The sequence below is a fragment of the Oreochromis niloticus genome, linkage group LG23, assembly GCF_001858045.2.
Source record: "Oreochromis niloticus isolate F11D_XX linkage group LG23, O_niloticus_UMD_NMBU, whole genome shotgun sequence".
NCBI classification, from domain to species: domain Eukaryota; kingdom Metazoa; phylum Chordata; class Actinopteri; order Cichliformes; family Cichlidae; genus Oreochromis; species Oreochromis niloticus.
In genome coordinates this window covers 44,346,145-44,358,699 of record NC_031986.2, presented here as the reverse complement: position 1 = coordinate 44,358,699, position 12,555 = coordinate 44,346,145, and the positions used below count along the sequence as shown (strand labels likewise).

At 43.7% G+C, this 12,555-nt stretch overlaps 1 protein-coding gene across 2 annotated transcripts; it reads right to left on the bottom strand.

Annotated features, from left to right (window-relative positions):
- Window positions 1-6,144: 6,144 nt before the first annotated feature.
- On the bottom strand, window positions 6,145-11,963 carry loxl5a (lysyl oxidase-like 5a). 2 transcript variants are annotated; one of them, XM_025902870.1, is made up of 7 exons: window positions 11,815-11,963; window positions 8,496-8,604; window positions 7,772-7,909; window positions 7,010-7,166; window positions 6,781-6,876; window positions 6,574-6,689; window positions 6,145-6,490 (listed from the first exon to the last, which is right to left on the bottom strand). In XM_025902870.1, exons 2-7 carry the CDS (start codon window positions 8,537-8,539, stop codon window positions 6,484-6,486), a joined length of 558 nt encoding a protein of 185 aa, XP_025758655.1. In that variant the 5' UTR covers window positions 8,540-8,604; window positions 11,815-11,963; the 3' UTR covers window positions 6,145-6,483. The 2 variants fall into 2 exon arrangements, with proteins under 2 accessions (XP_025758655.1, XP_003440032.1); XM_003439984.5 differs by lacking the exon at window positions 11,815-11,963 and adding an exon at window positions 9,515-10,580.
- Between the last annotated feature and the right edge of the window lie 592 nt (window positions 11,964-12,555).

Here is a 12,555-nt window from a genome sequence, read left to right as displayed (position 1 = left end):
TGGTGGAGTCTTGTTTTGAGCCGGAATCACGGGGAGAGAGCTGGTCGGCCCCTTTAGGCTCCCTGAAGGTGTGAAAATGACCTCTGCAAAGGATTTGGAGTTTCTGACTGACCACTTTCTTCCATGGTAGAAAGAGAAGAACTGTGCCTTCTGCAGCACAACCATCTTCATGCAAGACAATGCACCATCTCATGCTGCAAGGAATACCTCTGCATCATTGGCTGCTGTTGGCGTAAAAGGAGAGGAACTCATGGTGTGGCCCCGATTCTTCCCTGACCTCAATCCTACTGAGAACCTTTGGAGCATCCTCAAGCAAAAAACTATGAGGGTGGGAGGGAGTTCACATCCAAACAGCAGCTCTGGGAGGCTATTCTGACATCCTGCAAAGACATTCAAGCAGAAACTTTCCAAAAACTCACAAGTTCCATGGATGCAAGAATTGTAAAACTGCTATCAAATAAAAGGTCCAATGTTAATATGTAACTTGACCTGTTGAGATGTTTTTGATTGAAATAGCTTTTGATTTCAGTAAAATTGATCTACTAATGCTGCAAATTCAACAAATGACCATTTTCAATTCTCTACAACCTATAAAATCTTTTGAAACTCTGTGTGAGTAATAATTTGGAACAGATCATTTTAAGTTTTTTATTTTTGAAAAACAACTGTTTTCATTGGGAGTTTTGTTGAGTAACATTTGAATTATACTCTAGTGGGTGATGAATCGAAAACTATGCTGACTGTGATGTGAATCGACTATTTAGGAAAATCAGATAAAAACATCATTTGCATAATAATTTGGAACACGGTGTATTTATATAGCACCAAATTACAAGGCACTTTATACTGGAAGGTAAAGATCCTGCAGAAAAGCCCAACAAACAGAACAAGGCTGACATCTGTTTGATCTGTCTTTATTATTTTTTAACCACCTGGCTGTAGCCCTGAATGTTTGGCAAAGGATGTCACATTCAGGTGTGAAGGGCTGAGGTCAAAGGGCACATTTTGGTTTTCCAAACACATGCAGCAGTTTAAGAGGAGCATTAGCTGCTGTCTCATTATTCTTATTCTTTCTCACCTCGCTGCACAGATACTGAACGTGATAACGTCCTTCATTAAGATGAACGCTGATAAAAAGACACGTTTCCTATAAAGCACGCTGCAGTTACTTCCCCAGTCTGTCCACATTTTCTCCACAATTAGCAGTCTGTTTGTATTTCCTGTCTGGGATTTAATAACACACTCACAGCCTACATATGTACCACAGCGTGTGCCACAGTTATAAGTTTTGTTATAGAGTTTGTATATATAGTATATTTAATATAGTATATAACACACTGTGACAATGCTCACAAGCATATACAAAGCGTGATGAATGAAATCCTTAGATCAGCCCGTCGGACACCAACGACCACACCACATTCAGAGTCACTTTTAAACGATCTTTTTCCTGATTTTGATGTTCAGTTTGAACTTCAGCAGGTCGTCTCGGCCACGCCTCTATGTCTAAATGCACTAAGGTGCTACCACGCGGTTGGCTGATTAGATATTTGTGTTAATGAGGAGTTGAGCAGGTGTACCTTACAACGTGGCCGCTGAGTGTATATACCCTCTAGTGTAGAAGGAAGAATAAGCAAGCACAGCTCTCAGGTGCTGTTACAGTTAGGCCTAGAAACTGTTGCTGTCACACGTTCATGCTTCTGTACAGAACCACAGCAGATGAAATGAGTCGGTTAAAATGCAAATGAAGAGCAGAATCTCCGCTTTAATTCGAGGGGTTGAACAAAGATCCTGCATCAACACTTGACGAACAGCTGTCATTTTATTTTTCCGGGGCTCAAATGTAATTGGACAAATTAACATAATAATAAATGAGCTGTTCATTTTCAAAACCTTGTCATAAATCCAATAAGATTATTTGTTTTGTAATCCGGACATATTAAATCCAGATTACAATAATTAGGCGTGTGTAAACTGAATTTCAGTGGCATTGCTTTTGACGTACTCGAGATTTCTTTAGGCGCAGTTTGAGGCCCGCTCTGCCTCAGCACGCTGTGATTCATGAGGCAACCCTCTGATTAAACTTTGCACTAGTCTCGTGCTCTTACACGAAAGCATAATAGCAAACATGTCGACTCCTGTCTTTTTCACAGTGCAGTAACATTTTGTTTTACATGAGACAGCAGCACAGTCTCACGTCTGCTCACGTCTCCATGGATGTGTTTTGTATGTCTCTGGAGCCAACATGTGTCCTCCCAGTGTAGCGTGAACAGATGTTAGGCATGGCAGGAGACACGCTAACGTCGTCTGACAGCCAAGTGTAAAACAAATAAAACAATATGAACATTAAGAACAGAAATAAATGGAAGGCTTCAGCAGGATGACCCCCCGCCCTCTCTCCCCTGGACCTCCTCATCCAGACCTCCTCCCGGCCCAAAAATAATACAATAACAGGATAAATAAAACAGCATGCATTTGCACAGGCAGTCTGTCGAGTGTTTTGATATTTGCACAGCAGCTTCAGGAGGGAAATCACACACAGGATTCTTCTCTTTCAAACAGGGGAAGCTGTTGAATCTACAGCGGTGTGTAAACGGTCCAGTTTAGAGAGCCCTCGTCCCGTCCAGGTAAACATTGTTTCCACTTTTGGGACATCAGACGCCGCCGGCGGGAGAGCCGAGAAAATTATTCAGTCATTTCCCCCCGCTCGCACAAATAGCTTCGACTCTTTGCTTTAGACAAACAGTTCACTCACAGCAAATACAGAGCAGGGATGGAGGAAGGAACGTTAAGTTGACGTCGAATAATTTCACTCGTGATGGAAGCTCATATTCCAGACTTTACACACACGCTCACACAGTGGGAGGAAAACAACACAGCAGCACGACTGAGCTTTTATATGTGTGTGCGCGACTCTACAGGCGTCAGGGTTAATTTGGTGCTTTTATTAGTTCTGAGCAGCTGCTGTGGAGCTCAGTCGCCTCTGTGGGGAGAAAACTTTCCAATTTTTTCCTCTTAGTTAAAAAAAAACAACCAACACAGGAAAACTTTATCATTTGTTTCTTACTTCTGGGTGATTGATCACTGTTGCTAAAACTTCAGTGTTTTGGTATTTATGTATTCATGGTGCTGTCTGCGATCGTATCGATCTGAAACAGAGTCATATGTGATGGTTTTACGCTGTTATGAACATCTGGACCCTCAGTGGGCCGGGCCTCGTGGTTTCTAACTGACAGGTGCTGAATACAGGAAGAGATCACACTGTGCACGTCGTGATGTGGCCACTGGTGTTTGGTGTTAACAGCAGATGTAGTGACTACACTCATCTGACACTTTATTAGGTACACCTTGCCAGATCTGCCGTTCCTGGGATACTTTGGTCCATACTCACATGACAGCATTGCAGAGCTGATGCAGATTTGTTGGCTGCACAGCTATGATGTGAATCTTCTGTTCAACCACATCCCAAAGGTGCTCTTTTGGGTTGAGATCCAGTGACTGTGGAGGCCATTTGAAGACAGTGAACTTACCGTCATGTTCAAGATACTAGTTTGAGATGATTTGTGACACGGTGGACAGACATGGTCAGCAACAACACTCAGGTAGCCTGTGGTTATTTGATGCTCATTCTGATGCTCAGTTTGAACTTCAGAAGGTTATCTGAATGATATCTACATGACTATATGCACTGGCACGGCCGATTAGACATTTGCAATAAGGTGGACTATACCAGGTATACCTAATGAAGTGGCCAGTGAGTCAGTCCCAAAATAAAAATGATCTCTTTTCAAAAAGTTTAGTTTAACAGATTAACAGGCATCTCTTTGGTGCCCCTCTTATTGTTTCTAGTGATGCGTATTAACATCAGTCATTTTCTGCAGAGCGTGACAGCTGCACAGTGTTAACATGCAGATGAACAGGTGTGCCTAATGAAGTGGCTGGTCAGTGCTGTGAAAATGTTCTCTTGCAGTGCATTAAAGAGAACACTTGACATGGTGGCACACAAAGCTGTGAGCTGTGATTAAGTGGAGTCTGTGACCTGTTAATGCGTCCTTTTAAAATGCGTTTCAGTGATCTGGACACAAGTGGAGCGCGTCATTGTCCACACCTGTTATTATCACAGGCTGCCTGCTGTGGTACCTTACACAAGCTTTTAGTGCTGTCCATTTGTGATCTGATTGCAAATGTGATGTGTTTGAGTGTCTTTGAGTGTTTTCTTACCCACAGTCTGTGGCTGGAAAAACAGCCGATTAAATGAATTAAGAACTATTACCAAACACAAAGTAGAGAAAAATTGCACATAAATGTCTGACTTTGTGTGTAGTTTTGTAAGGGGATGATCAGTGTTGTGCTCACATAGGCGGTTATGCTGCCACTAAGTGACTGTAAAAATCTGATAGTGCATCTTTAATACAAGTGTGATGCTTTAGTGAAGTGACAAGACAAGCGTAACATTATGGGCGTGAAACTCTAAACACACGTGCATATTTTTAGTCTGTGAGTGCTTATTGACACTTTCCAGTCTAAGTCTGTACCCAGGAATATTGACGTCCATCATGTGTCGCTGGGCTCTAGGCTCTTGGCTCAGACACTTGTTGACTGGGCGTCTCAGACAGTCTGTGCACGGCCTCACAGACACTCAGCCCACAGTAAGAATGGCTCCGTCGCTGATGTCAGCAGTTTGCAGTCGGGTTTTCCTGCCCGTCAGTGGATCTGTGGAATTTCTCTCCTCCTTGTCATCTCCAGCCGGAGCGACCTGCAGCTCTGCCCACACCCTGCAGGCTTAGCGCACCGGCCCGCCCTTAGCACACAGCAGCGGGGAGCGCTGGAGGAGGTGGCTCTGCCCTGACCCTCTTTCACACTCAGATGGTTCGCTGGCCAAAGACGGTGTGGGTTCAGCACAGAGTCCATGTTTGGATAAGAGGATGAGTGAAATGGGTTTCGAGCACAGTGTGATGCGGTTATACAGGATGTGGTGCAGGCAGCATGGTTTCCATGTCATCTCTGGTAGTTTTTCCATCTTTTGCATCAGCGTGTGCATTTGATTTCCTCGGTGTCCATAACAAATGGAGGCGACCTCATCGGGACCAACAGACTCTTACTATAATTGTGCGAGGAACTGGAGAAGTTGGCAACAGGCTGTGACTTGATGCTGCCATAGACAAACTCTGCAAATGATTCAGTGAATGTGATCCTAAAACAAACCCCCGTGACCCCGGTCTGCACCTGTTAGCATATGCGTCCCATAAAAATCCTCTTTCATTCAGGCTTACTGCTGCTAAAATCTTCCATTTTACTACAAGAAGTTTTCTGCTGAGGTTCAAATTACTGCAGTGGGCATGTTTGGTTTGGACTGGTTCCCACGACAGTCCTGCTTTGCCTAATGAAGAGTGCCAAAGAAAAAGCCCGTACAATACAGAACATACCTCCTGCTTGTTTTTCTGCCAAGTTTCTGTGAGGCAACCCACTCCTGAGTGGCAAACAGGCCTCGTTAAAAAAAATAAAAACATGGTGCAAAGAGGAAGAATTGTGTTTTGTGCTGGTTATTTGTACATTTCCGTGCACCCTCCAGACAGCGTCCCAATTGGTCCCGACTAAATTCGATGACAAAGTGTAAACAGAGCGAGACACTCGCAGACGCCTCACATGGAGCCACTGCCAGGTGACTAAATGTTTTCCCAATCACTCACCAGCTATAACACAACACAACAAGCACGCAAAAACACACTAGTGTCACAGCGCTCTCATTCTCTCGCTGCTATTTTGATGACGTTAATGAGCAAAGTGGGATCATTTCAGGCATTTCTCTGAGGTGTGTTATTCCTAAAGCATTTAGGAAATGTACCGCTCGACGCTGAACTGGCTCTCGGCTCGTGTTAACTGGTGTTAATGGGCAGCCAGATGAGTTCAGGTTGAGAAATATTTGCTCCCAATTGTAATTAGACTAATTCAATAATTAGATGTCGGGGTTGCCTTTGTTTTCAGAAATCTAAATGAGCTTTATCATAAAGTAAAAGCTTTTCAAATGTCGAGTCTTGTTTCAGTAGAATACATAAAACTATAAACTGCTGCTTGAGCAAAGCATTGGAAGTAATCCACACATGAGAGCATTTGAACCTTTTAAATAAGAGCAGTCACACGATGGATACTTCAGGGTATATTTTGCTGTTCTCTGACAAAATCCTAATAGATGTGATGGAGGAAAGGTGGAGCACCACTGCTTCCCCACGGTAAGCACCAAGTCAGTCTCACAATAACAGCTAACAGCACAGTCTCGCATTGCTTAAAAATCCACTTAAAATGAATGTTCATATAAATAAGTAAAAGGTCAAATTGAGCCATCCTGGCTTTGGATACAATAAATCATATAAATACAGATTCATTTAGAAGCAAACTGATGATGGTATCAGCAGCTGCTCATTAGGACCAGTAAGAAGAGATTAAGTACATGTTTGTCTGTGAGATGTTCAGTCTTCTGTCAGGTCAGCTCCTGTGAAGCAAAGACAAAAATACTTTAAACATTTTTAACTCCAGTGTCACTCGTGAAAATCGAGAATACTTGACCCGACTTACACAACGATCCTGCAGTTTCTCGCCTGGACGTAGCTTCCCGTGTACCTGATGTCACACTGAGCCTCGTTGTTGGAGAAGTCAGACTCCTCGACCAGGTGAGAGGGGTTCACCGTTACCTGAAAATCAAACAAACAACAATCATTTAGAGATGAAATGTGAGTTCTGATTTAGATGATCCGATAGTATAAATCCGTCCTGCAAACCCACCTTGAGTATGTAGTTTCCCGGCGGCACATCAGTGATGTCGATCCACTGGCAGTCGATGTTGGCGTGGTACGTGTCATAGCATCCAGGACTGAGACCCTAAGAAGAGGCCAAACTTACACAACCTGCTTCTGCGATGCTTTAAAGTGGAAATCTTCACGTTTTTACTCATTAAAAACGAGAAAGACGTAACCAGTGAAAATCCTGCACAGATAAAAAAGTGCAGACTGACTTGTGTGTGAGTAGTGCAGGCAAAGCGTCGCCGTACTCCTGCGTCACACGACGTGTCCTCTAGACAGAAACTGGCTTTGTGTCCCTCAGCAACCTTCTGTCCAGTGGAGACATCCAGCAGGTCGTAGTTACTAAATGCTTCCATGCTGTGGTAATGCCTGAAGAGGAGAGAGAAATCTTCTCTGCTAATGTGTTCAGGAAGCCGTCCTTTCTGTCGTATTTACAGTACGTAGCATTCTCTTAAATCTCATGTTTCGCTTAAAAAACAAACAAAAAAACAACAACTTTGAATTACCCCCAAAACAAATCTGCCTGAGCTTCTTTGTTCCAAAAACACTGTCAGCCGTTCAAAAAATGTGAAACCAACAAACAAATGACTTCAGCTAATACTTGTATTTAACCACGATTTCAGTGCAAAATGTCATGTTTTAACCAAATTAATTGAATACAGTTTACCACAACCAAACGTTGGTGTATTAGTACAAAGAGACCAGGCCAAAATGGACCTACGCGTGTACCAATGAAAAGATCTGGTCTGCTCTCAGCTGTTTCTGAACTGTGGGCTCCGTATGATGACAGAGTGGATATTCCTAAAACGCTCACCTCAGTCATCTTTGGCTGAGAAACTACAGTTTCCTAAAATTAACTTCTCCCTCGGACATGTTTGAATGTTTTATCTGTTAGTTATAAATCCTGTGTCCACACGTCACTCTGCAGGAACTGGGGTGTGACTTTGAGGACATATATGGTGTTTCCAACTCACTGGTGACAGCTGTGCCACTCCCACTCATGCCTGGGTCTCACCGGGAGGAAGTCTGCTGTTCCCTGGTTCTTCACCCGCTGTGGGAAGCGCAGCAGAACTCGATAGTCGAGGTCACTCACACTCGGGTGATTTGCAGAGCTGAAGGAAAAGGAAACAGGAAATGAGCCAAGATTACCTGGAGCACCTTCACTGTGTGCCGAGATGACACTCGGACAGTTTTAAGCACTGAGTGCGCAGCCGGAATCGACTTGTACCACTTTTTTAAGTCTTTGTCCTCCACACATACATGCCTCACTGCACATTTTACTCTTTTTCCTGCTCACTGAGTGGCAAACGCAATGATTTACTGCAGAGGTGGTTTCTGGTTTTGCCTCAGCAGTTTTTGCATTCACCTTAGAAATCCTTTGCCTTTCATTTCAGAGTTTATTTTATTTGGCAGAGTGGCTGCTCAGATCAGAGGAGAGAATCTCGGGCAGCAGCCAGGTTTGTGTCCAGTCATTCTGTCACTCAGCTGTAGCATCCAAATGGGATGTAGGCCCACACAGTGAGGCAGGCTCAAAGACGTCCTATCTTTTATTATCTCGATGTAAATGTGTTTGTCCTGCCTGACGTCACACATTTCTGTTGCACAGCAGAAATAACCTGTACTGTAAAATGTCAGTGAAGAACAACTTCAATTATTGTTGACTTCACAGACAGATTCACATAAAGCCCAATAAAGCACCTGGAAAAACAGTTCTCCTCAGCTGCACAGCGAAGCGCATACATCTGTGCTCTCTGAATGTATGAGGCTGCTTGGATGTAGTAAGGGTCAGGAACCAAGTCTGGAAGACCTGTAGAGAAAAAACATCATAAATGATTCATACGTAAAACAACCTAGAGGCAAAAACTGGGCATCAACTTTCCACTAATGTGATTTCAAACTCATTTTACTCATCAAGGGTCACATAAATGTGTTTAACTCCACATTTAATCTCTCAGATATCTGAATATAAGATAACGAAGGGCAATTTTAACAGAATATCTCAGTTTTTCTACATGATAAATGTGTAAAATGAAAGAAAAAGTTCTCTTAGATCACTGACCAGACTGTCCTGTACTTATGAAACATAAAGGTTTGTTGATGGAGTCTGTGTTGTCTGTGTTTGACAGCTCTGTTTTAAACTGTCTAATAAACTGCATCTGTTAGTGTTGGAAAGTGCTGCATGTGTTGATTTGACTGTGCAGACGTAACATCATCAGTCACGGAACCTGTATCTATACAGATCAGCATGATAAGAATCCGCTTCCTGGGAATAATAATAATAATAATAATAATGCATTGGATTTATATAGCGCTTTTCAAGGCACCCAGAGCGCTTTACAATGACATTGTAAATGTAAATGGACAACTTTAGATACTTATACCGTCATAAGTTGCAGAAGTAATTTCTCTATCACTGCTGGCTAATCACTAATGACTCTTAAAGTCTATCAATCAAGCATTTAATTTTAACTTTGCTCAGAGGCTCTGGCGCGGGAGACATTAGTTTTGTCATAACGGGGCATTAACTCCGGTTCTCATTAAAATGCATTAAAATCTGCATCAGATGGGATTTAAATTTGGGGCTCGGCACTCCTTTCGGCGCCAAACCAATTTGATTGATTGGGCGTGATAATGTCTCTAACGCTTCAAGATGCGTGTCTCTTCATAACTACTTTTTAATAGACGTTGGTCTCTTTGCCTCGGTGCTTCTGTCTCACCGTTGTGGAAGAACCTGGTCCCGAAGCCGGTTCCTGGTGGAGGGCGCGCACTGAGCCTGTTCCTGCGGTCTGGTGGGTAAACGTTATAGAAAACCGAGTTCCTGTGATGAATACTGTGCGGGTCTCGTGGGTCACTCGCGTCTGAAGTGCGTGAGGCATCGGGCCCTCTACGTGGAAATTGTAATTCTACAGCGTTGCTGTACAGCGCTGTGGGAGAAACAATTAACTCTGGCGTGACTCTGGTCAGAGTGTGCGCTCTTTGCACACCGCGCGCACTGGGAGCCTCTCCCAGCGTGGTCTCCTGGGTTATACGACGTGCATTCCCAGCGTCCTCTGCCGTGGTCACCCATATTGATGTGGTAGGTGATCGAACAGTTGAATCCGTGCTCTGGGACCTGGTTCTGCCGCCTCGGCTGTGCGTAAAATCCGTCAATCTTGCCTGTGACTCGCTGGCCCGTTGTGCACCTGTATCATCTCCAAGTGTACTACGGCCTCCTCGTGGGACTCCGCTGCCGGAGAACTCTTGGATGGAGGTAAGAGCTGAAGAGCTGCTGTTAGACTCTGACCGGAGGGACCCGGAGTATCCAACAGCCTCTGTGGTGGTTTGGCTGCGGGGTGGGGACTGACTGCGTGTGCCAGGTCGTCCCGAGGCGAGTATATACTGATCCGCATCAGCACCAAGGACCGACGCATCCATTTGACTGCGCTCGTTTTGTTGAAAATGGCCGTTGAGTTCGTTGAATTCCCAAGATCCGGTTCTGGTGGGTCTACTGGACGCAGCCGGGAGGTTTACTTGGTTGTTTGCTCTAAGTAGAAGCTGAGCGCGTCTCCGTGTCTGTGCTGGTAAACGATACTGAGTCCCAGTGCTCAGTAAACTGTACACCTGACCGTTATTCTCCCACTGAATCCGGTGTGTCCACGGTCCAACACGTGTACGCAGATGGTGCTGACCGGTGCCCAAACACACCAGAACACCAAATAAGTAAAATAACACAAACACGAACTTCTCCATGGCTCGTCAGGATGGTAACTCTATCGGAGGAGCTCCAAAAGTGACGCATGAACTAGGCTGACATTTGAGTTTGACACGAGAGGTGAGGGGGTGTTTTGGATATGCTTGACTCCGTCACGAGGTTGCGCACAGCATCACCGGCAAGAGGGCTTGGTTTGAGAGGTTTTTGGCATCTGTGATGTGATTTACAACTGCCCGTATCCACCCATGTACAGTAAGAAGCCGCACTCACAACCGTGGTGGAATTTAATTTCTTCTATTTAAAAAAATGGCATTACATCGGAAACTCTCTTATTGTACCCAAAATACAAATTTTAGTGATTACATGTGATTTCATTAATTATGTTGAAAAGGATGAATACATAACGCAAGTAATAACTTTATGATCAGTCAGTTAGTGAATGAAGGAACTCAAGAGTGCAAATATAGTTGCAATAAAGTGACAAATATGCCCTTTTATGTCAAACAGAGACCGAAATAAGTGGCATCGGTGTAAGGATGAGAGTGAGCGATCCAACCTCACACTGCAGATATCAGGGCAAAGCACAGTGAGGGGGGGGGGTGCAGTCTGCGCGCACAAGAGGGCTAACAACACTGTGAACGACTCAACCCACCCAGGTCACAGACTGGGCAGTCTGAGGAACAGCTTTCCAAAGCCTGCACTGTTTGCGCTATAATATAATATAATATAATATAATATAACATTTCTATTTATCTTATTATGTTGCTATTTAATGTTTTTTTCGTGTTGCTGCTGCTCTGTGAGCTCCCAAGCTTTCGTTGTCTAAATACAATGGCAATATAGCTGTGCACCACACGGTGGCGTTAGATTCTCACAGATAGTCTGTGCTCTGCTTCCGCCACGAGTCATTTTCAAATCTTTTTTTTTTTCATTAAATAAAACCTTTATTTAACTGTCCATCTCGCAACATTATTTAAAAAGAATAATATTTAAATACAAAAAAGGGCCGAATACAGGAACAACAGTAGTAGAAAAGGGATAAAATAACACCAAATAAATAATATTTACAGATGATAGCAACATAAATGCAATAAAACCATGAACACCATGTTTTTGTTTTTTTTTCTAAGTCTGACTCATCACTGCCACGACTCAACCGTCTTAAGTCTCGAGTTCTACGTGTGCTGTCACGGCACGCGCACACCGCATTTGTACAAATCTTACAAAGAGGAAGTGACTCGAAAGTTTTGGTCAGCATTGTTGATGTTCCTGTTGTTCTGCTCAAACTGGTAATCACACACGTTTCAAGTTACACTGAGAACTCACTGATTAATGCGCATTTAGGGACGTTCAGTGCAATCAGCGGGGTCCTGTTCCTCTTGTTTTAAGCTGTGAGGTGTGGCGCACTGCATTTATACCAGTGTAATCTGGTACTTTGTGTATACAGGTGGATGTATGGACACTGGATTTATGTCTAATGTTGAAGCAGAGCAACATGTAAATGGCCTGTACTGTTCTGTGAGAACAGAGAAGATGTAAAGATGTTGAGAACTACAGTAATAATAACTAACAGTGAGTCAGTGAAAGATCATCAGCTATCATTATAAGCTCTGCCATAATATGTTTGTCAATATCCTTCATGCTTTGCATTAGATTTGAAAATGTGAGTCAGGCTGATGAGAAGCATCCAGCTGCCACCTTATGCCCTAATGCCAGCGCAGTCTGGCTGCTCAGACGTGCAGACCGTGTGGTAGCCTGGAGCCCAGAGAACACTGTAAAATCAAATGCATGTTTTCATATGTAATTTGTGGGATGTGACTATAAACACAGTGTACGGGCTTCGTCTGCTCGGACAGCCTGGTGTGATTCTTTCAGCACGTCAGGAGGTCTCACCCTGTGTAGCACACTGTGCCTCTGGTTTTAATTCAGACACATGTGCTTAAAAACAAATCTTTCCCAACTTTGAGTCCCACACTTGGAATGTGACACCATGATGAAGTCTGTCTTTAGTTTGTTTAGAGGTTAAAGAGAGAGGCTCCCACTAGAAGGATGTTTATTTCAGAGTAA

What these genes read in the sequence shown, in the direction of transcription:
- loxl5a (XM_003439984.5), bottom strand. Translation starts at nt 10,526, where the DNA reads ATGGAGAAGTTCGTGTTTGTGTTATTTTACTTATTTGGTGTTCTGGTG. An exon ending in GACCAGGTTCTTCCACAACG is followed by an intron (nt 8,605 to 9,514) that starts GTGAGACAGAAG and finishes TTTTCTCTACAG; the next exon opens with GTCTTCCAGACTTGGTTCCT. An exon ending in GAGTGGCACAGCTGTCACCA is followed by an intron (nt 7,167 to 7,771) that starts GTGAGTTGGAAA and finishes TCTCCTCTTCAG; the next exon opens with GCATTACCACAGCATGGAAG.